The 25,305-nt window shown below is 31.8% G+C and overlaps 1 protein-coding gene and 2 pseudogenes across 1 annotated transcript; 1 reads left to right on the top strand and 2 right to left on the bottom strand.

Annotated features, from left to right (window-relative positions):
- Positions 1-25,305, top strand: part of LOC145961836 (proto-oncogene tyrosine-protein kinase ROS-like) — a 155,887-nt pseudogene that overhangs the window by 103,200 nt on the left and 27,382 nt on the right.
- On the bottom strand, positions 2,862-6,398 carry LOC145959440 (uncharacterized). The gene is made up of 4 exons (XM_083078292.1): positions 6,298-6,398; positions 5,998-6,177; positions 3,080-3,419; positions 2,862-2,959 (listed from the first exon to the last, which is right to left on the bottom strand). Exons 1-4 carry the CDS (start codon positions 6,385-6,387, stop codon positions 2,862-2,864), a joined length of 708 nt encoding a protein of 235 aa, XP_082934418.1. The 5' UTR covers positions 6,388-6,398.
- On the bottom strand, positions 7,032-12,260 carry LOC145974905 (uncharacterized; annotated as a pseudogene).

Genomic DNA, 25,305 nt, shown 5'->3' with positions numbered 1-25,305 from the left:
CATCCAGTAAAGAGTGGGAGTGAGCTGATTATCTTATCGCTTGATGATTTGGCGATTCGGAGAACGCTCGAGGGTGGCCTGTCGAACGAGCGCACGTGCACTATCAATTTCAAGAATATTGCTGTATGTTTAGATTTTGACAATCTTCCCGAGAACCAGATCTTTATTTTAAAATTTCTTTAGATAGAGAGGCTTCGAACATAAAGCCGTACCAATAGATACGGGACAGTTAGAGTTTCTCATAACAATTTTTCATCTCATAATTCACGAATTTATTTAGAGTTTCGTTAACGCTATCTCGACTGGCCATTCCCTGAATTAGATTTGTTAAAGTTTAATAGCGATACACGCGGATTAGGTTGCGTTCTTCTACGCGTTATCATTATTCCTAAGAAGAATCGATTTACATTCCAAATGCAAGTCGATCCTCGATTTCTTTCTTCCACGAAATCGTTTCGAGGAAAGAAAAGAATCGTGGAGTCCACCGGACGTAACAATAATATACAATTATATTTAAGCATAATCATATAACTTAAAATATTATATTTTGGATACAAAGTTATTTTAAACTTTTATTTATATGAATCTTCTTTTTATTTTAAATGTTCTATACTTTTATAATGAGAGTACAAATATATAAACATTAATTAGAATTAATTATACATTTATTACTAATAATACTTTCATTTAATAATTTTAAGAATCCGTTACAATCACATACATTTGCATATGAAAAATACTTAAAAATGCACAAAAATATAAAAATAAAAAGTATAATGATAGATAAAATATTAAATATTACTAATATAGTAATAAAATATATTATCTTTGAAAATCTTTTATCATATTATACATGAGTGTATTGAAAGTATATCATAAAATACATTGTAACAATGATATAAAATGTTATCTATATCTTTTAATAGAAAAAATAGCACTGCTTATCTTTAACTTAGAATTATATTAATTGATCGATATTATATTTGTGTCATTAATTCATTTGACTTTACCTGCAAAAAATTAAAAATTATCGCATGTATAAAATTATCGCATTATAAAAAAAATATATTATTACATTATTTTTATAGATAAATTAAAAAGTGTTACAGTTTTGCAATGCTTCTGAAATATAAATATCGTATTGCTAATATCTAACTGATATTTTGTTAATTTATATTTCTACAATGTTTCCGTAATTTTGCATTACAATTTGCAATATTGCAACATTGTTGCAAACTAGTTATATAATTCTATGCTGCATGAGATATTATAATATTATGTGATGATATTTCTAGATATGAATAGGCCTAAAATTTTAAAAATTAAATATTTATAATAAAGTTATAAGTAGACATAAATTTTTAAAAACACACACACGAAAATATTAAAATTATATTTTTGTGTAATATAGATGATACTGTTAGAGTTCTATTTTATCATACACAAGCGATTGTAGCACCACACCATGTAACTATTATGTTAAATGTGTCTGTCTCTCTCTGTGCTACGCGCTCCCCGTTCTATGTAACGTGACGGTGCAATAAACGACCTTTTTTATATTACAAATCCACAAGTGATATCCACGCCCTGCCCTAACATCACTGATTATGGTCAATTAAAATAAAACTCACTGTAAAACCAGTAAATTTCACTGTAAAACCAGTAATCGCTAGTTCGTTCGTTTACCGCTACGATCGCTATCTCTCTCGTATTTAGTTTTAGTCATAAGAATTATATAAAGTTTGCAAAGAGCGACAGATAAAATTAAAAATATTACTTCGATTTAATTTCAGATATTAAATCGATCTTATGAGTCGGACAAATAAATGTCTGGCGACTTAATGAGAATTATTCGTTCGTTGTCTACTTAAAATAGCAAGTTCAATATGCATGTAATATATAAATAAAAAAAATTTTTTAAAGAATAGAAGAAAGAAATATTACTGATATTGAGAAATATTATTGATTGAAGCAGTCAAAATTATATTAACTGATTCTTTCAATAAAATATCACTGATTTACAGTGCTGTACTTATAACTGCTGTAATTAGTGACTATTTACTGTTTTTCAGTGATAATACACTGATTCACTTTTAGAGAGTAATACAGCTAACAGTATTTTCAACATAACTCCTGAAATAAGCATTTCCGCACCTATGTCCATATAACATTTTTTCATCCATCAGGTGTGAGGAATATCTCCTTAAATTTTTGACATACCTTTTTAAAATACCCTGTATACAGGGTGTCCCATTTTAAGCGATCACCCCGAATAACTTTTTTAATTTTGATTGTAGAAAAAAACGTTTCAGACAAAAGTTATATAGTTTCAAGGGGGACATGAGATGCCATTTAGTGCCATTAGTTTATCTTGAAGAGTCAGCTGAAAGTCACGTGAAGGTCACCTTCAACTTTTTAAAACCCTATATGCTTTTGCATATTCTTATAGCTTATCTCGAGAGCTTCCCAAAACACTATAATTAAGTTAGTTTTCATTAAGTACTTTCCGAGTTATGAGGCTTGAAATAATTTCTTAATTTTACATAAACTGTAAAATATCTTGTAAAATATTTATTTTTCGATTATCTTACCTTAATACTTTTATGTACAAAATAATGAGAGGAATCAATTGGTGTAAAGAAAACACATAGTTATTTTTAAGAAAAAATATGTAATTGTTAATTGCAAATTACATATTTTTTAGTACAATATCACGATATTATCATAAAAAAAGTTAAAAAATTATTTATGTATTTTAAAATACGTATATTATAAATCATAAATTTTATTGTACACACTACCGATCAGAAAGTACTTCGTGCATAATAGCAATATCAGTTGGATAATTTTTTACCAAGTTTTCAGTTGGTTCGTAATGAGTGCGAACCTTCGAAATGAGCAAAATATCGTCCTATCTCTACATTATTTATCCATTTTGGTGAACAACTTGATACAGTATCTAAAATTAAAAGAAAATATGTTTTATATATATTTATGCGGATGTATAAAGAGATGAAAAATCATATAAGATATATATAATTTATAAGAAAGAATGTTATTAATAATATCTTATACACACCTTGTGGTGCATAACATACTATATTATTTTCTGCAAGAATTATATAGTGCGGTTGATAGGTAAATCTGGAATTGCCCGATTTGCAAGTATGACATTTGCAGAAGCACATATGCCAAGTTTCACAGCATTCGCTGAGATGTGGAGCTACAGATTTTAATTTTTTTTGTACGAACGCAACTTTACATTTGTAATTCCACCCAATTATCACACCAGTATGAGGATTACATTTCTCAATAGAAGGTAAATATGGTTTCGGTGAGTGCGTTACGATCATACCAATCGCATATTTAATTTCTTTCTCTCTTATTTCCGATTTATTTCTTACGATATTAGCTGTATCCTGTATATAACAAATATCGTAATGATAAAATTTAAATAATACTTTTTGTCAAGTATTTTTAAAAGTAATTATTGTAATGTGACTTAAATTATATAGATAGTTATCACTATATATTGACATCTGAACTACTCACATGCATACATATACATATACATGTACATATACATATACATGTACATATATATTATAGTATATTATATACAACGATATATTATATACAGAGTGATTCTAAATAACTTTATGCTTTTGCAAAAACATAATCTTGACCGAATTCTAAGACGATTTTTCCTTTGGCAAAATTTCGTCCGAAGCTTAGTTTTTGAATTATTAAAGGAAGTAGTTAACGTATGACGGGTCGAATACAAGAGGCAGGCAAGGGTGACGCGATTCACCGTCAGACGCGGGTGCTTACGCGGGGCGCCTGCTGCGATCAGCTGATCTCTATACACATACATACACACATGCGAACACATACATTCTCTCTCTGTCTGTCTGTCTGTCTGTCTCTTTCTTTCTCTCTCTCTCTCTCTCTCTCTCTCTCCCCCCCCTCTCTCACTCATTCGCTCACTCACCTTTTTTTTTTTTTGACGAGGGGAAAATGCATTTTATGCCTACCCACCGGTCGATCCAGTGAGTTATGTGGGACTCGAGTACCAAGTCGAATTACCAACTCGGTACTCCCTACCCACTAAAAACCCCTCTCTTTTCACGAATTTCCTTTGACACACTGTCCCTCTGACTTCCCAAGATCTGTTTTCACATAACGTCAAAAAATAGTTATTATTACCTTGTTCGATGACTTTTGATGTATTGCTGTAATTGCTTGAAGGAGAAATGAATTTTCCGATAGATCGTACGTTCTCAAATTTAACGTAGATATCACGTTGCAAAAGACAAGAAATCCACACTAAATTATTAACTGAAAGTTTTTCTCCTTTCATGAACTGTATTCTTTTATAAACTTTAACGTAATCACATTTATTTACTCACTCGATGAGACGAGAAATTTACTAATGACTCTCACTAATCACTATTAATCACTGTCGAATAATAACTGTTGGCGATTAAAAATCACTCGATGAAAGAAACACGCGCGGACACGTTACTACACGACGCGATGACGCGACAATGCAACGATAATTACTCGGCAACTGCAAGCAGTTTTTTGTCATGGTAGGTTGCGGTAGGTTAAGGTACTACTGGCGCAATCGAACGCGATCATGTGTTCGATTGAAGAATGCGGTAAACATAATAAACATTTAACATATTAATATTATTATTATCATGAATGTGTGTGATATCCATACATCGTATGATATCTATTTAAAAATTAATTAGATTAAATAAGTGTTTTTAAAATATTTATTACTTTTACTATTATCTTAAATAAATATTTAATATTAATATTTTATATGATAATAGTAAAAGTAATAAATATTTTAAAAACACTTATTTAATCTAATTAATTTTTAAATAGATATACGATGTATGAATATCACACACATTCATGATAATAATAATATTAATATGTTAAATGTTTATTATGTTTACCGCATTCTTCAATCGAACACATGATCGCGTTCGATTGCGCCAGTAGTACCTTAACCTACCGCAACCTACCATGACAAAAAACTGCTTGCAGTCGCCGAGTAATTATCGTCGCATTGTCGCGTCGTCGCGTCGTGTAGTAACGTGTCCGCGCGTGTTTCTTTCATCGAGTGATTTTTAATCGCCAACAGTTATTATTCGACAGTGATTAATAGTGATTAGTGAGAGTCATTAGTAAATTTCTCGTCTCATCGAGTGAGTAAATAAATGTGATTACGTTAAAGTTTATAAAAGAATACAGTTCATGAAAGGAGAAAAACTTTCAGTTAATAATTTAGTGTGGATTTCTTGTCTTTTGCAACGTGATATCTACGTTAAATTTGAGAACGTACGATCTATCGGAAAATTCATTTCTCCTTCAAGCAATTACAGCAATACATCAAAAGTCATCGAACAAGGTAATAATAACTATTTTTTGACGTTATGTGAAAACAGATCTCGGGAAGTCAGAGGGACAGTGTGTCAAAGGAAATTCGTGAAAAGAGAGGGGTTTTTAGTGGGTAGGGAGTACCGAGTTGGTAATTCGACTTGGTACTCGAATCCCACATAACTCACTGGATCGACCGGTGGGTATGCATAAAATGCATTTTCCCCTCTCTCGTAAAAAAAAAAAAAAAAAAAAAAAAAAACAGGTGAGTGAGCGAATGAGCGAGAGGGGGGAGAGAGAGAGAGAGAGAGAGAGAGAGAGACAGACAGAGAGAGAATGTATGTGTTCGCATGTGTGTATGTATGTGTATAGCGACCAGCTGATCGCAGCAGGCGCCCCGCGTAAGCACCCGCGTCTGACGGTGAATCGCGTCACCCTTGCCTGCCTCTTGTATTCGACCCGTCATACGTTAACTACTTCCTTTAATAATTCAAAAACTAAGCTTCGGACGAAATTTTGCCAAAAGAAAAATCGTCTTAGAATTCGGTCAAGATTATGTTTTTGCAAAAGCATAAAGTTATTTAGAATCACCCTGTATACTACCTTTATTGAATTTATAAAATTCCTGTATTCATAATCGATATCTATATCATCAATAAAACTTCTTAAACATCGCCATGAAAAATTCATCAAGTTATTGACCTTCCAATTGTGAAGTATATCATATTGATTTATCAATTCACAGAAATTACGCGGAAGCTTAACTATCATCTTTTGTATTTGCTGAAAAACGATAGACACATAAACAATATTTCATTTATAGAAAAGGAAATGAAAGGAACTTTACTTATTGCTTATAAAATATTGACTCATTGACTAATACGTCGTATAAAAACTGCTTACCGATATATCATATAATGAATTCAGTGGGTGAGTAAAGTAACAATTCCCTCTAGCAATGTTCAACGGATATTGTAAGGATTTATCCTTCATATAAAAATAGTCTACCCAATGATGACCTACTCTATAACTAAAAATAATTAAAAAATAATTATATATACATATATTTATCATTAGATAGATTGAAAAGCTCTCAAGCTAAAATTGTATACTAACTATTTTGGTTCCCATATGATTGCCGTTACAAAACCGTCCCCCTTATATCTACAGTTTAAAAAACAGCGTAAACCAAGTCTTCTAGCTATGCAATGATATGCAATAGACAAAAGACATCCTTGATAATATTCTAGAACCTGTATCATTAAATTTTATTAGAAAAATTATCTTGAACATTTGTAAGGTATAAAACAGTTATATTTGTGCAATGCATAACAAAATATTATTATAATTTAATATAATATAAAATAACTTACATAATTTATATATTTGGTTTTGACATCTAATGTTACTAATAATTGATGTAATTGATGAACACCTAATTCAGAGAATATAATTTCTTCAAGAATATACATAATTTGTTTCGATTCTGTTGGTTTCCAGAAGTTATCGTCGATGTTATTTTCTCTCCAAAATGTAAATTGCACAGATGGTATCGAGAATACAGAATGCTTAGGATATTTAGCTTTTAGATGGGATAGTACTTCTCGCACAATATCATCTAACCATGTATCAATGATTTAGTAAGTTACATAAGGTTGAAAATATTGTGCGATGATAGTAACTTGCCTTTCCAAAAGCAGCTTTTCCATTGGCATGAATATAAACATGTTTTGTTTGTATATTAATCGATACTGTTTTATCCAATGATTAAGCCAAAATTATATATAACTGTTAAATTGGAATCGTGCCTGAAAAAAATTTACATATTAATTGTACAATATATATTTACTTTAATTTATAACGTTAATGACAATTTGGTTTATTAAATTTTACCGTAATAGTAATTGTGTTGAAATAATTCTATTTATATCATCCAAGACAAAACGGTAACTTATAGAATCTCCAGCTATAGAACGCAGAATACTATTCAATTCCATTATTTTGGTACTGCATAAGTTATTGTGAGACATTAATGATACGTAATGCCGCAATTTTTCTCTACATTTTACACTTTTTTCTAAATGATTAAAAATTTCCTTCAATTTTTCTTTGTCAATCTGTCCTGTTTGCCTTCTTTTCAAAAAAGGGAATCTAAAATTAAAAAATAAATTTTCCAGTAATATGTTAAACAACAAATATCAGCAATAAATTATAGACAATATACTTTTTAACATATATATTTTTAATTATACGCGCACACACACACACATTCATATTCAGAAAAAATTAATGAAATTAATATTATTATAGATTTTTCTATTTAATAAAGAAATATATGTAAAGGAAATACATATAAAGAAGGGGAGTCATTTAACGCGTTTTTTGTTTTCCACAGGATTTTCAAAAAACAATTTTTTTTGTATTGTATGATCGTAAGGAGTGTTAAAAGTAACCATTAGAAAACTATAAAAACCATTATAAATAACCATGAGAAAAAAATTCCATCCATAAAACCAAAATTAAGTATTAGTTTAGATATATCTATGATACCTAAGTCTTTTTCATGATTAATAAGTGACTAATAAAATATTATAGCTTATGTTATTGTGCTCAGCCATCATATTAACATATGTAATATATATAATTTTAGATTATAACATGTATTATCCTTAAGGTAAAGATAAATACAGTTCGTAATGAAAATATTAATTTTTTATTATTCTTGACACATGGTGACCATAATAAATAATGATTATATGTATAGATGTATGTATAGAATATTAGTTAGACACTTAAGCTTCTACCGGCTATGATCATTGAAGAAGTTTTATTATTTTGTTTAATGTATTAATTTTTTATTTTAAGTTTTTTGGACATATTAATCACTGAGTTATCTTCTAAGCATTTTCTAATAATAATTGCACATAATTCAATAATTCTTCTTCCTCTGTTCAACAGGATTAATCATGAGTAACATTTATGATTTTTAAAATCTCGTTATGGTCTGTAGTGAACATTATAATTGTATCTAGAGTAAAACTTTTACAACTTTGACGCAGTATAGGGACTTAAATCTGGAAAAACAACTAATAGTATTTTATATATATAATCACCTATTTATTATGGTCACTTACATATGTTAAGAATAATAAAAAATTATTTTTTTTTCATTATGAGCTATATTTATCTTTATCTTGAAGATGATATCCAGGTAGCAAGATAACGTCGAAAGACACCTTAATAACTTACTATGATGTCATTATGATAGCTTAGCTGTCCTTAGACGTTATATATTCCGGTATCATCTTCAAGATAAAGATAAATACAGCTCATAATAAAAAAAAATAATTTTTTATTATTCTTAACATATGTAGGTGACCGTAATAAATAGGTGACTATACATATATATATATATATAAAATTAATTAATATTAGTTATTTCCAAATTTAAGTCCCTATACTTCGATGATAGCTAAGCTATATAATGATATACAATAATTAATATTGGTCTTATGGTTTGAATTTTTTTTTCATCTGACGGTTATTCCTAATTGTCATACAATATAAAAAAATTGTTTTTTTGGAAATCTTGTCGAAGGTCAAAATAATGTGCTAATCTTCCTCTTTTTTTTTATTCAAATTGTAATTATCACAATAGTAATGAATAGTAATCTGCACACATAAATACAATGTGATATCGAGATGCATTTGCTGCGATAATCTCGCGTCATTTAAATTTGTTATTTTATATTATGTTTGAATGAGAAATCAAGTGGAAAGTTATATTTATAACTGTGTTGTAATTGTATTGTAGAAATATTTAGATTTTACACATGTCATTAAGATAAAAATAAAAACTGATAGAAAATTTAGAATAAAATAATATTTAATTTATATAATCTTCAAATTTGATTACATGTGCTTTATACAAGGAGGGCTTCAGTTGCCTACATTCCCGATTGCCAACTGCTTCGTTTGCGCACAACATTTTGCCGACAGCTTCTTTTGTCGACATTTTCGATTGCCTACATGTATTATTGCACACACGAAAAAAATGAAAATACGAAAGTACGATTGCACACATGACATTATTGCGCACATACACATTGCGCACATAACATTATTACGCAGTTACACATTGCACACATGACATGATTGTACACATGCACTTTGCCCACATGACATTATTGCACACATAAAATAAGAAAATCATATTAACACTTTGCACACATGACTTTATTGCGCACATACACATTGCACACATGACTTTATTGCACACATGCTCATTGCACACATGACATTATTGCACACATGCACATTGCCCACATGACATTATTGCACACATAAAATAAGAAAATCATATTAGCACTTTGCACACATTACTTTATTGCGCACATACACATTGCACACATGACTTCATGAATTTATATAGAATTTAATACAATTTAATACAATTAAAAAATATTAGAAATGTATGTGTACACACACACACACGGGGGGTGCAAGGGGGGCCTTCGGCCCCCTCCCTCAACCACCCCGCCAGTAGGCAAGGTGGACCTTGCTTCATGTGGAAGTCGTAAATCTATGTGAAATTTTGCAAATATACACCTCGTTTCGCATCATTTATATCATTTATATCATTAACTTCATTTGTTAATAACTTTTTAATAAACAACGAGCGACGGCTAAAACCTTTTGATACTTATTGAGGACAGTGATCTTGACAACATATGTCAAGGTCAAGGTCATTGAGGTTGGGTCCGTTATTAGGTACGTTTTTCAAAGATTTACTGATTTTTTGCGTTTTTTTTCGATTTGCGAGTCCGGCCGCCATTTTTAAGTTTGATATTCGTGTTCAGGAGGTAAAAGTACGTAGGAATTGGGTATTCTTACCCATTATTTCATATGGGTTTTCCGAAGGTTTACCATAAAGTCATGTGTGCAATGTGTATGTGCGCAATAAAGTAATGTGTGCAAAGTGCTAATATGATTTTCTTATTTTATGTGTGCAATAATGTCATGTGGGCAATGTGCATGTGTGCAATAATGTCATGTGTGCAATGAGCATGTGTGCAATAAAGTCATGTGTGCAATGTGTATGTGCGCAATAAAGTCATGTGTGCAAAGTGTTAATATGATTTTCTTATTTTATGTGTGCAATAATGTCATGTGGGCAAAGTGCATGTGTATAATCATGTCATGTGTGCAATGTGTAACTGCGTAATAATGTTATGTGCGCAATGTGTATGTGTGCAATAATGTCATGTGTGCAATGTATATGTGCGCAATAATGTCATGTGTGCAATCGTACTTTCGTATTTTCATTATTTTCGTGTGTGCAATAATACATGTAGGCAATCGGGAATGTCGGCAAAAGAAACTGTCGGCAAAATGTTGTGCGCAAACAAAGCAGTTGGCAATCGGGAATGTAGACAAATGGGACCTCCCCCCCCTTTATACATATAAAAATCATAAAATTTGAATAGAAAATTTCAAGGTCATATATTATGAGTTTCAGAATATATAATTATTTATGAAAATTAACTAGAATATTATATAAATAAATCATGAAATATATAAAATATTCTTGAAACTAATAAATGTAAAAGAAATATCTTTATGAATATTATGATAAATAAAAACATTTATGAGTAATCGCATTATTAAAAGTTTTAAAATTAAAATATAACAAATCATGACAGCACTTTCATTTAGCTTTATCTTTTACAAATCAAGTAATAAGAAAGAAAGGCTAAAAGACCGTGGCACAAGATGTTAGAGTGTAAAAAATAATAAAGACTCTAAATAAGAAACATAATATATTAATAATTAGTTAAAAATAAAAATACATACGTACGTTTCGATCTTTTCAAGATCCTTTTCAATGTTCAAGAAATCGTTAGAAAATAAATAAACATTAAAAATTTAAAAATCATAATAACGAAGCGCGATTAAAACAAAGACAGGCGCGATGGGACAACAAATAGACAGTTGTGTACAGTAATAACGGTCGCCAATTTTTAAACACTAACAATTGATGTGACGAATGAAAGCGCATAGACAGTTCATAAATTAAAAGGCTAATAATGTCTTGCTACTAGCCACATTTTCTGAAAAAAGGCTAACACACCTCTTCATCGGCAAAAGGCGTAATAAATCCGCATACGTGAAATTATTCTTCGCAAAAATATATTGTTTTAATCGCGCTTCGTTATTATGATTTTTAAATTTTTAATGTTTGTTTATTTTCTAACGACTTCTTGAACATTGAAAAGGATCTTGAAAAGATCGAAACGTACGTATGTATTTTTATTTTTAACTGATTATTAATATATTATGTCTCTTACTTAGTCTTTATTATTTTTTACACTCTAACATCTTGTGCCACGGTCATCTTTTAGCCTTTCTTTCTTATTACTTGATTTGTTATCATCCGGACCGTATATTGCGTTTATCATTGTATTTATCTTTTACATTATACAATAGATTTCTTTTTCATTACATAATTGAAATAATTTTAAAATATCAAAAAAATATATTAGCTCAATATACAATGAAGTAGATAGGCACAATATTAGATTAATAAGACAATAACGTAATAACTTTAACTTTTTTACTATTGTTTTACGGAAGTTGAACTTCGTTGATCGATCAAATATGAGATAAACATAAAAAAATTTATTAAAATATTTATAAATACAAACGTACCTCTGGTAAAATTTTTTTTCCCAAAATTTGTGACTAAATGTTATCTGCTGTAATCGATTGCATGTAGATTTCAGATTCTCGATATCCTCCATGCTGATGTTTTCGTCCTCCAAAATTAAAGCAATTATTTCATCGGGCAACTGTATTATCGTAGCCATCGTAAAAAATTCACGAAAAATTCACGAATTTACAAAAGAGTAACGATGTTATATTTTCTTTCGCATCATTAATTTCGTTTATATACTTATATATATAACTAACATGTATCACGAATGTGAGCGTACAAATTTTACTCCTGCTTGTAGCACAGTCGCAATGCGTCTACAACATGTACTTTGGTCGACATAGTTCAGACTAAAGATGCATTTTGTGTACACGGAAAAAAAAGATATGATGCATACAACCAGAAATATTTAGTTGTAAGCAAATAGCTGCATCATCCTAATTAGTTTTGAGTGACAATTATGTAAATGATTGATATGACTTATTTACTTTGATATGTCAACTACATAAATGTAGTTGCGCGTGATTTAGTTGCCACAACCAGAATTTTGTTAAGGCACCCATTTATGGGTAGACTGACTATGGCGTATTAGTTGCAACGCGTACATATGCTGCGCAGAGCGTACTGCGCAACACATGTCCATACGCGTTGCGTTTGATGCGTGTGCTGCCGAGGCTCATTTCTGGCATAATGGCGATGTAGCACGTAGCGAGTTTTCGCGTTTGTTTTCTGTAGCTGTAACATCGTTGATGCAAAGACGACTTATCCGCGAATGTAAGTGCAAGCGTATACGTACGTGTTTAACGCTGGTTGAGGAGAGTTTGTCGGGTAGTGTATTTTCGTGTCATTATTTTCGATATCGTTATGGATGATCAAAAAATTGCGTTGCAACGTATGAAACTGCCACATCTTATTGGATAGCAACTTATTTTAATACTACATCAAGACATTTTATTTAAGCCAACTAAATGGTGCGGTTACCATTACAATATCTGTAGTTGTATTATCAAGAAATAGTTTGATTGAAGTTTGGTTGGAGCAACCAGGTTTCGTCACTGCTACAACATAATCGCTCAACAATTGCTGTGTGATTGCAGCAAACACATAATTAGTTGTTCCATATTTTACTATTAAATCTGGTTGGCACAATCAGATTTCTGTGTGAACCAACCATACTGTTTTTTCCGTGTAGAAATGACTCACAGCGTTTGGTTTATTAATAAGGGACAAAAGGGACATCCGATTCGGTCCTGATTGGTCAAAAAAATCAGAGGAGTAGGTATGTGTAATAAATTTTTTGGAGAAAGTTTCTTTTCAACCATTTCTTTTCACTTCTTGAGGTTTATGGTTTTATGGTCTTATTCCAATGTTATTTAATGGAATTATTTGTTCTTTTGACCGTTATTTATATATGTACTGCGATCACATTTTTTATACTAGGATTATGATCTTATCAAAATTTCTTGCATTTTAATTTTTATTATTCTTATATTTTATTATATAATTAATTATTTAAGAAAAATTAAAGAAACTAATAAATGAATCATCGCGCAATATGCGAGGACTACAAAGAACCGTCGAAATAAACTAATAAGTAAGTATTCGCAGCTTGGCTTTGCACAGTAAACTTTATGATAAAAGTTTTCAATTTTAGTTTACGAATATAGAAACATTGAAATCTATATTTTCAATCTTCTTTTATTCTTATCTTATCTTTTTCTTCAATACAGATAGAAGAAAAAACAACTTTATCTCTTATATACAAATACAGCAAATACTTCGTTGACTTATAGGTTTTAAAAGATTTTTTATTTGAAAGAGAGAGAGAGAGAGAGAGAGAGAGAGAGGATCTTTTTATTATTATTAACCATCGAATTTTTCTAATCCTTAATCTCATTTCTATCCGTGATAAAAGTATACATTTACGTTGGCATACACGCCACTGTAATGCACTTCTTACCGTATAATTATTATTAATCATAAAATTACTGTATATACTCGATAATTTAGTAATAATATATCTGTATTTTTTACTTCGCTTTTACATTAATAAGAAGAAAGGCCTTTCCCCTCTGCTGCGTCGTCGGGTGCGGGCATGTCCATTTTGGCATGTACTTAATGGTATATTGTGTATGGATGGAAAAAGAAAAAGCGTGGTGAGTCATGCTTCCAATTATTAATTTGTAAACATAAAAAAGAATTCACATATAATATCGGCATTTGATTTTTTACTCGATTTGTTAGATATGCTGCGATTCTACACAGCAAATCTTAATACATTTGATGAACTTTTGGAAGCAGCAGGCTTGCTAGATCTCCGCGCGATGCAGTTTCGCGTCACCTACGCATCGAGGAGGAAATAAACTTTTCTTCTTTTTTACAATATAATAGTTTGTTTTTTATATTAATAATTGCGCTGAGGAAGGATCAAAGACGATCCGAAACATTCGTTATTTTTGTAGTTTTTAGATTTGAAATAAGTAACAATCAATAAGAAGAAAGTGTTGTTTCTTTTCTTGCGCCCCAATTACCGCGCAGTGGCTCTTATGTCAATTTTGATTTAATTTTCATTTATTTATTTGAGCCAAATTCCTAATTATTAGTTTTATATTAATGAATAATATTCGACATAATGTATAATTCGATTAATTAGTCGTTTCTTTCTACTCTTCGCCTCGATAGATCGCATAATTCTAACTCAAATAACAGAGATTTAATGACAAAAAAACGTAACAAAACGATAAAACGGAACAATCAATAAAACCTTACTCGAGACTAAGATAATTTTATTTTAAATATACAACCTTCGTTGAGAATCAGAAAGAGACATTTTTACTTTTCTCTTTCTAGATTTTCTAAACTTTCCAGACTTCCTCTTTTTATTATGTTTTTAATTTTTCTTTTGTCTTCGCTTAAAAAAACTGTAAAATTCTGCATTTACTAGATGTTTTGATAAAATTTTATATTTACGAAATATTTTAAAATAGCAGAATCTCTACAGTTATACTTTCTATTAAATAGAATTTTTTTTAATACATGGATAGAATATCAAAATTTTTTATTTGTAAAATATTTCAGTATTTTAATTTTTTTAATTTTCTAATACACATTATATAATAAATTACATACAATTAAGTAATGTATAATTATTTGCATTATAATTTATTTTTTTAAATCTTTATGCAAATATGACTTTATCAATATATTAAAAAAAAATAGGTAACTCAAGAAAATTCTATATATATACAAACTGTATATTAAAACTATTCTGTAAAATAGAAACAGAGCAAAAATTCACTTTTTTAAAATTTGTTTCTTTAAAAAATTGCCTTGTATATAAAAATATTTATAGCCTCGACATTTTTGTATAGGAATTTCGATAGGGTGAAGATAGTCTTTTGAAATGTGGCAGGCTTGAGGAGGAAGGACAGAGAATTCTGGAATTTTATAGAGAGTTTTGATGTAATAGGATTGAGCGAAACGTGGATAGAGGAAAGAGGTTGGGAAGTAATAAAGAGAAGTTTATCGGAGCGTTTTAGCTGGAAATGTCAGTAAAGAAAGGTAGGGCAAAAGGGGGGATAATTACAGGAATAAGGAAGGGGTTAGATGAGGTAAGAGGAGAGGAAGTAATCGATGTAAACGGAATACAGGAGAGGAGGTTAAGGATAGAGGGGAGAACATGGAGAATAATAACGTTGTATAACGATGGCAAGATGAAGGAGAAGAGAAAGGAGCTGGAGGGAAAGGTTAGGGAATTAGAAGAAGAAATGTTATGCATAGGAGGAGACTTCAACGCCAGAATAGGGAAGGAAGGGAAAAGATTTGAGGAGAGCGAGGAAAAAGAAAGATGGAGAAATTCTAGGGACAAGGAAGTTAACAGGGAGGGAAAAGAGTTGTTGCGTTTAATAGAGGATAGGGGGTGGGAAGTGGGAAACGGGAATTTAAGAGGGGACGAGAGGGGAGAATTCACATATACAGGCGGCAGAGGGGATTCAGTAATAGATTATGTCATTGTAAATCAGGGAGCGTGGGATAGAATAGAAAAGCAAACGGTAGGGAAGAGGGTAGAATCAGATCATCAGCCACTGGAGTTAGAGGTGAGAGGAGAATTTAGGAGGAAAACCGGGAGAGCTCAAGAGGTCATAAAGGATATTGTACAATGGAATAAGGAGAGCATTGAAGAGTATAAGAAAAAGGAGAGAGAGATTACGATAGAAGGGGAAAAGGTAGAGGAGTTGTGGAATAGCGTAAAGATAGGTATAGAGAAATGTATAGTAAGAAAAAGAATAAGGTTAAGAAGAAAGAAGATTGAAGAGAAGGATTGGTGGGATGCAGAATGCAAGAGGAGGAAGAAACAGGTAAAAAAGGCATATAGTAGATGGAGAGAGGGGAAGGAAGAAAAAGGAAGATATCAATCACTGAGGAGGGAGTTTAGAGAGTTATGTAGGAGAAAAGAAGAAGGGAGAAAGGAAAAGTTAGAAGAGGAGGTCAGAAATTGTAGAACAGAGGCACAGATATGGAGAATTATAAATAAAGAAAGGAAAAGAGTAATATTGAGTCCGGAGAATATAGAAATGGGGGAATGGAAAAATTACTTTCAGCATTTACTGGAAGGTAGAGAAAAGGATAATAGGGAAGTTGCAGAGAAAAGGAGTTTGGATGGGGATCAGGAGGAAGAACTGAGGAATGAAGAAATAGAAAGACAGATAAAAAAGTTGAAAAGGAAGAAAGCGGCAGGAGCAGATGGAATAGGAAGTGAGGCTTGGATATACAATGAAGGCAAGATCAGAGGAAAGTTAAAGGAGTTGTGTAAATTGGTATGGAATGGAAAAGGATTCCCTGAGGAATGGAGAGAGGGGTTAATAGCGCCCATTTACAAGAAGGGGGAGGCTGGTGACGTCAGAAATTATAGAGGAGTTACGCTGCTGTGCACAGCTTATAAAGTATATGCAGCAATACTGACGGAAAGATTAAGGCAAGAGATGGAGGAGAAAGGAATATTACCGGAAACACAGGCAGGGTTCAGAAAGAAGAGAGGCACGATGGATAACATATATATACTGCAACACGTAATTAGAAGAGAGGTGAGAAAAAAGGAGGAAAAATGTATGGCTTCTTTATGGATCTAAAGGCGGCGTTTGACAGAGTGGACAGAAAAAGGTTATGGGAGGCGATGGAGAAAAGGGGAGTAAGAAGAGGATTGACAGAAAGGGTAAAGGAGATATATGAAAGTACGAAATGTGCAGTAAGGTCGCAAGGGAAGAGATCGGAATGATTCTGGACGGAGAAAGGTGTGAGACAAGGATGTCCGCTTAGTCTGCTTCTGTTCTCGATTCTGATAGCGGAGGTGGAGGAAGAGATGAGGAAAGGACAGATAGGAGGGGTCTTGGTGGGGGAGGAAAGGATATGGACACTGGCTTATGCAGATGATTTAGTTATCCTGGCAAAAAGTGAAGAAGGAATGAAAGAGATGTTAAAAAGAATGGAGAGAATTTTGAAGAGGAAAAAGTTACAACTGAACATCGAAAAATTCAAAATGGTATGTTTTAAGAAGGGAGGAGGTAGGAGGAGAGAGAAGGAGTGGAAATGGGAGGGAGAGAAGATCGAAGAGGTAACAGAAATTAAATATCTAGGTTATATAATAAAGAGGAATGGGGAGAACGATGGCCAAATTAAGGAGCTAAAAAAGAAAGCGAACAGGGTGATTGGTCAGGGGTCAGGGGGATAGGAGAGCGCAGGTTTAGAGACGATTTTAGGAGAAGGATGTTATTGTTTAGGTATTTAGTTTTAGGAATAGTTATGTACGGGGCAGAAATATGGGGATGGAGAGGAGGAAGGGAGTTGGAAGGGATACAAAAGAAGTATGTCAAATGGTCCTTGAACCTCGACTCCTGTACGCCGGATTATATAATTTATAAAGAAACGAACGTAGAGAATATAGAAACGATAGCGGGAAGAAGAGCAGTTAAATTTGAGGAGAAGGCGTTGAAAGAAGGAGATAGGAAACTAATAATAGAATGCATAAAGGAAAGGGAGAAAAGGGGAATGAGAGAGGGAGGGGAGGATGAAAGGGAAGGTTTTTATAGGCAGAACGGATTTAGCTCTGAGGGAATTAGGCAATTAAGAGTGGGAGATAGGGACGTATGTGAGATAATAATGGAGAGAGAAAGAGAGAGGTTAGGGCAATGGGTGGAGGGTAAGATAAGGAATTCGAAATACAATATACGGTATAAGGAGATCGTAACACTGGGACTGCCGGAATATCTGAAGAAAGAAGGGAGGAAAGGAAGTCAGAAGCTAATAGCAAGGTGGAGGTGCGGGAACGAGGAAGAGAGGAACAGGTACTGGAAAGGTGAAACTGAAAAAAGATGCCGGATCTGCGAGGAAGAGGAAGGAACAATTGAGCACATAAGGAGTCATGTAGATAGTATGAATATTAGAATAAAGGATATAGCGTAAAGACACGTCCGACCTCCTCCCACATACATCCCTATCTTTCTCTGGAGGCCTGCCCCGGCCCTATCTTAGGGTCCATCCGCCACTGCTATTTGGTACAGTGGGGATTTTAATATATACTAGAGGGATCTTGGGGGATGTGGTCACTCTACGGCGTTGTGCTCGTCGGTGCCGTTTCATACGGAAGGCCAGTCGGAAGCCAGCATGCACGCGAATACCTCCACCGGCACTTATTTGGTCAGCGAGCGACCTTTTCAAGGATCCTCCATGGCAATCGGCATTGCATCCATCGAGCAAGATACCAACATCGCTCTGGAGTCGCATATCACTGTGTTAAAAAGCAGCATTAGGTGTGAGGTCTGGATAGCTCAGTGGTCTAGAGCAGTTGCCCGGAAAGCGAAAGACTCGGGTTCGATTCCCGATCCAGCCACTTGCGCCTCACATATTTTTCTAGCAATTATGTCTGCGAATATTGTTTTCTAGCAATTATTCGTTAGGCTGAAAAATGTGTGAATGCTCTCTCCACAAGATATGCGTCAATGCCGTTGCCACGGATGGATTCTGTCGCTCGTTGATCAAATGGGCGTAAAGACACGTCCGACCTCCTCCCACATACATCCCTATCTTTCTCTATATTAAGCGAGGAAGGAAGGAAGGGCGCAGTGGAATGGATGGAAGCGGTTAGGAGGAAAAGAGAGGAGAGAGCGAAGAGAATAGGGAAGGTGTGAGAGTGAGCGAGAGTGTGTGAGGTTAAGGAATTTATGTAAACCAAGTCCCTTGGCTTTAGGCCTTTTGGCTAACCAATAAAGATTATCTAATCTAATCTAATCTTAATAAATGACATAAAACTCTATAGCGACGATAAATTCATCGAAACGCGATCTTTTATAGTTGCAAATAAAACTTGTAAAGCGAAAGTAGCAAAAATTACAAATTTTGTTACAATATTTTCCGATCATCAAACTTTACTTTATAATAATTATTTCTCTAACATTATATAGAATCAAATTCGATTTCGCCCGATGTTTTAAACTTTCCTAAATTGCAAGCATATATATTTTATTAATTAAACCATTGCTGTATCATCATTTTACATTAGTTTAATATTACAATTTTACGATTCGCGTTATTGTGCATATATTATACATTGATAAATAAATATAACATTAATGTAAAAATCGAGTGGTACATGATTTTAGCTTCGTTTAAATGTCGAGCGAATTGTAATATTTTTTGTGTTCCTTTCTTATAATATAATAAAATACGTATCTCGTATGATTATTTTGCGATCGGGAGTTCTGTGCAAAGTGTCTCACGGTCATTTCTATATATGACTAAATATAATCCCTCTAAAAAAAACTGGTAAATGTTTACTTTAGCTTACACAGCTCGAAAAATTTTTATTTTCACATATGTTGTAGAGGATACATTCCTAAGTAACACCGTTTGAATTTTGTGGCGCTCTCTCTTCGTTCCTGAGATATGCAATTTTGAAGTTTCATACTTTCATGTCATCTTTTCGTTATATCCTATTTATGTGTTTACATTTTTTGTATACATTTGCTCAATACGGTTTCATATTATATTTTCCTTGTGTGTTTATATTTTTTTGTTTACGTTTGCTCGTGTGACTTCCATGTCGCTAAGCTATAGAAATATCACAAATGTATGTGTACACACACACATACACACACGCGCGCGCGCGCGCGCGGGGCGTGCAAGGGGGGGCCTTCGGCCCCCCCTCCCGCAACCACCCCGCCGGTAGTCAAGGTGGACCTCGCTTTACAACTTACAGCATATATTCATTGTGATTGAACTCTTCGCAATGCGTCCCCTACCGGAGTGGTTGCGGAAGGGAGGGCCCAAGGCCCCCCTTGCACCCCCCCCGCGCGCGCGCGCGCGTGTATGTGTGTACCTATATTTCTTCTTAAACATACATGATGTGGTAAAATTATATTGTATTCTTGAAACTTTTTTTGTTAATAACTATTTAATAAATAACAATAAGCGGCTAAAACCTTCTGAAAGATGACCTCGGAAAATGTAAACAGAAAAATATAAACATATTTAGAAAATAATGAAAAGATGATACAAGTAAGTATAAAATTTCAAAATTGCATATCTCAGAAACGAAGAGAGAGCGCCACAATTCAAACGGTGTATTACTTAGGAATGTATCCTCTACAACATATGTGAAAATAAAAATTTTTCGAACTGTGTAAGCTAAAATAAACATTTACCAAAAAACTTTATAAAGGTAAAAAAATACGCCACGTACATAAAAGAAAATCTTTAAAAGATCTAAAAATCTAAAAGAGTGATAAAAATAAATAATTTAAAAACCGATATGAGATCAATACTATTAGCCAAGTACAATAAATTATGTGATATTAATTCGTAATCGATGCTAAATGAGTTAAGATTACTTTAATTCCTAAAGCACTTTTTATATGATGTATATAATTTAAAAAAGTTTTACACAAATTCTAAATCGCATAAACGACCTTTAGGTCGAAGTAAGATATGAAAACTTGGCGTGCTCTCCCCCCCGTCATTTATATACATATCTTGAATAAAATAAAAAATTTTAATATACAATATATGTATATACAATATATATTTGTTAATCCTTTAATTTAGTAAATACAATTTACATTTTTATAAAATAAGCTTTAGACTATGGATATGCAACTGGCAGCCTGTGGACCCGAAACGACCTGCGAGGCTTTTCAATCCGGCTTGCAGCGGAGAGGCACACGCGCTCCCTAAAAAACTGCTGCAAATACGTGAGTATTTTTGTTTATTTATGCATGAATATTTTTTCAAATTTTATTTATATTTTGTCTATTTATCTATAGAATCCAGATACATTATTACAATATATCTTGTATTTTCTTTTGATAAATGCATAAATATTCGGTTTTTCTTTGAAGTTTAATATGGGCCTTGTTAAAAACTAGGGCCTTGTTAAAAACTAGGGTTCCTTATAAGGCTCAAAGTATGTTTTCTTTTTAAATGTAACGAAAAAAATGGAAATTTTTAAAAAATAAAGCAATTCTTTATGGATTTTTCCAAAGTTTAATAAATAAATAATAATTCAAAAAAATACGATTTTTGTTGTATAATCCTCTAACTTAGCATTAACAATAAGGTAGGGCTTATTTGGTTCACTTATATATATACGTATAAACAAAATCCAAAAAGTTTGAAAGAATTGTAAGATAAAATTATACCTACTATTTCGGTCTCCATATGATTGTAATGTTAAAATTATATTCATAATTACTTTCGTTATCATCACCTGCCTCCTCTAGGCTTAGCATGCCGAATCTTCTGGCAACGATTGGATATGTAATAAACAATACACATCTTTGAAATGATTCTGAAATCTATGTAATAAATTATATTCAAAAAATTATATGCTAAACATTTATAAAATATAATTATTGTAGTTCTTGCTCATAGAATGGCAAATTATTCATGTAATTTAACGTAATTTAAAATAACTTACAAAATTTAAATACTTGGCTTCAGGATCTGATATTATCAATAATTGATATAATTTAGAGATCTCTAAATCAGAAAATATATATCGCTCAAGTATACGCATAATTTGTTTTGCTTCTGTTAGCACAGAAATTGTCATAGGTATTATTATCTCTCCAAGAAGAAAATTATTCCAACGAGACCGAGAATATTCGATGCGCATTTTTATTTTTTTTTAAGGCGGATTAGTATTTTTTACACAATATCATCTAATCATGTATTTATGACCGAATACAACACATGTGGTAGAAAATATTGAGCCATAATAATAAGTTGTCGTTCGAAAAGCTGCTTCTCTCTTGGCTTATTTCTAAATTTCATTTGCTCGCATAGAAATCGACATTATCTTAGACAATGAAAAATTAGGCCAAAGTAATAGTTATTTGTTAAATTCGAACCGGGTTTCCTATATAAAAGTTTCCATATTAATTGTAAAATTATTATTTTAATTTATAATATTAATATTGTTTAGCATATTTTACCACGGTAATCCTGCAGAAATTCTATTTAATTCATCCCAAACAAAATAATAAATCATAGGATTTTCAGAAATATAGAAGACCTTTCAATTCTTATTTGTTAGTTTTTGATAAATTACGATCAGACATTAATAATACATAATACTGTAACTTTTTGATACACTGATTTCCTGCGTCTAATTGTACTTTAAAATTAAATGGTCAAATGTTTTCTTCCGCTACTTTGTATTTAATACGTATATACTCTTTCATAAAAATAATAATGCTAAATTTATGAAAAATATTATATAAAAAGAATATTATATAAATCTTAAAACATATGCATGTAAAAATATGTGCTTATTTAAATATCATTATGTAACTAAACATTTGTGCAAAATCGTATATTGTTGTATTTTGTATTGTTGCACTTTGAAATTGAAATTATAAATATTAAAAAATATAATGACATCATAATTTTATGTTTTATATTATAAAATATACTTTTTTTTCATAAAATCGAAATAATAAAAATGAATAAACTTGTAGTGTAATAGAAAGAAAAATATTTTTTTGGAATACATATTTTGTATAATTTAAAATAATTTATATAAAAAAATATATTCTTAAACATGCATTAATCAAAGACAATAATAAAATATAGAATAACTTTTATGTTCATAATTTAACAACAGAACCTAGGTAAAGAGAGGTTGAAATTTTAATTTATAATAACAACAAGTCACAAATCGCTAATACATTAGCAAGCTTTCTTTATCAAGTAGCGCGCAGTTTGGAATTAAGCAACGAAGCTTATTATCATCGACATATAGTACTGGACGGAGCAATGAAGCGAAATCGAGTGTTGACAGACAAGAAAGTAAAGAGACAAGACGATATGGGGGTAGTAGCGACTCATGGAGCTACGGAGCCATGAGATATTTCAAAATTTTATACATCTCTCTGTGTCATTCGTTTTGCACAATAAACAAGCAGAAATCATATTATTAATTATATAATATCACTGTAGAATATTATTTTTACATATTGTTTTTGCATATAGCATATGTATAGAGTAATGAAGGTCCCAACTTATAAGAATACGATACTGTTTCCTTTCTCCTTTCAAACAAAATTCAACCAATGAAAAGAGACTAGAATGAGAGATCCGTGCTCCCACATCTACTTTTCTCTTTCTCTCAACACAAAAGATCAAAGAAATTTTGCCACATGCTCCGTCCAGTACTGTATGTCGATGTTTATTATGACTTTTCGATCTCTCTTTTAGATGCATTAAGATTATTGCTAGATTTCGAGTCTTTACTTTAATCGTATTTAATTGTAATATAAATAACAACGAATTTAATGCAATGAAACAGGCACAAAATTAAATTAATAACATAAATTTTCTTTTCGACAATTGTTTTTGAGGGGGTTTAACGATAAATATCGATTAAATTATTGAAATCAATAATAAAATATAAAATTAATATAAAAAACTTATGAATGAAAAAGTACCTTTTGTATCTTGTAAACCGAAAAAATTGTATTCTCATCTTAAGAATATGCTACTTATCTTTATAATATATTCTACTTAAATAGGCAACAAGAGGATCCTCTTAAATTAAGAGGAAAATCTTCTAAAGGAATATTCTTATTAAATATTCTTATTAGATATTCTTAACACACAGAGAAAAATGTTTCTTTGGATTTAATAAATTTTGCTGAAGTCAAATAAATTTAATTATTGGTCTAAAAGTTCTTATCCGTCTAATTTCAAATAATCTGTTTAATATTCTGAATCCCAACAAGGAATCCAGATTATTAAATAAATTATTTTAAATTCAGTTTGAAATTAAACTGATAAGTAGTGATGTCAGAAAGAGGATGCGGTTCAAATGCACACAATCAGAGAACTTGTGTGTGAGCAACGGCCTTTTTTTCGCATCACTGCTAAGAGAAAAAAGTATATTTTAGATCTAATGTTAATACATACGTCCTTTATATACATTTCATGATAAATATTGAATACGAGAAAAGTTAAAAGTGATGGCAAATGAAGAAACATGTGCCATTGCACTGCATGCATGTCGCGCACGCGGAAATCGAGTTGCGGCGCAAAAGTCACAAATTAAGAATATATTCTTATTCATTAAGAATATTTATTAAGAGGACTTATAAAGTATACATGCAAGAATATAATTTTTTCGATGTAGTATTTATTTTTCCAAAAATTGCTATTCAGTATTATCTGTTGCAGTCTATTACACGTGGCTTTAAAACTCACTATATCTTCTATGAGAGCGAAGCGTGGCACAGTAGACAGCGCACTAGTCTACAAAGCCAAAGGCGCCCCCCCCCCCGGATTCGATTCCCGGTGGAACCGAAAAATTGTATACGCTCGCTCCTTTCTCGGAAGGCAAACGGCAAACCACCGAGACTAAGAAGAAGAATATCTTCTATGCTGATGTTCTTATCTTCTAATATTATAATAATCACTTCATTGGCAAATGTGTTATCGTAATTATTTCGAAAAATTCAATGAAAAAACCCACAATTAAAATTTAAAATTCACGATATCTTCTACGCTGATATTTTCATCCTCTAATATTAGAAGAATTACTTCTTCCGGTAAATCAATTATGCCAATCATTGTGAAAAAACTCACAATTTTTGCTTTTGTATCACTAATTTTTTTTATGTACTTATATGTATAACGAGTCGCGAATGTCAGCGCAC

The sequence above is a fragment of the Camponotus vicinus genome, unplaced genomic scaffold (assembly GCF_025532165.1).
Source record: "Camponotus vicinus isolate PSW18456_S1 unplaced genomic scaffold, iyCamVici1.0 SCAF_1, whole genome shotgun sequence".
In the NCBI taxonomy this organism is placed as follows: domain Eukaryota; kingdom Metazoa; phylum Arthropoda; class Insecta; order Hymenoptera; family Formicidae; genus Camponotus; species Camponotus vicinus.
This window is presented reverse-complemented; position numbering and strand designations above follow the sequence as displayed.

Bases quoted from the DNA above. Each gene is read 5' to 3' on its own strand.
- LOC145959440 (XM_083078292.1), bottom strand. From the start codon at position 6,387: ATGAAGGATAAATCCTTACAATATCCGTTGAACATTGCTAGAGGGAAT. The intron at 6,178-6,297 runs GTAAGCAGTTTT...ATCGTTTTTCAG, and splicing joins ATTCATTATATGATATATCG to CAAATACAAAAGATGATAGT. The intron at 2,960-3,079 runs GTGTGTATAAGA...TTTTAATTTTAG, and splicing joins AGTATGTTATGCACCACAAG to ATACTGTATCAAGTTGTTCA.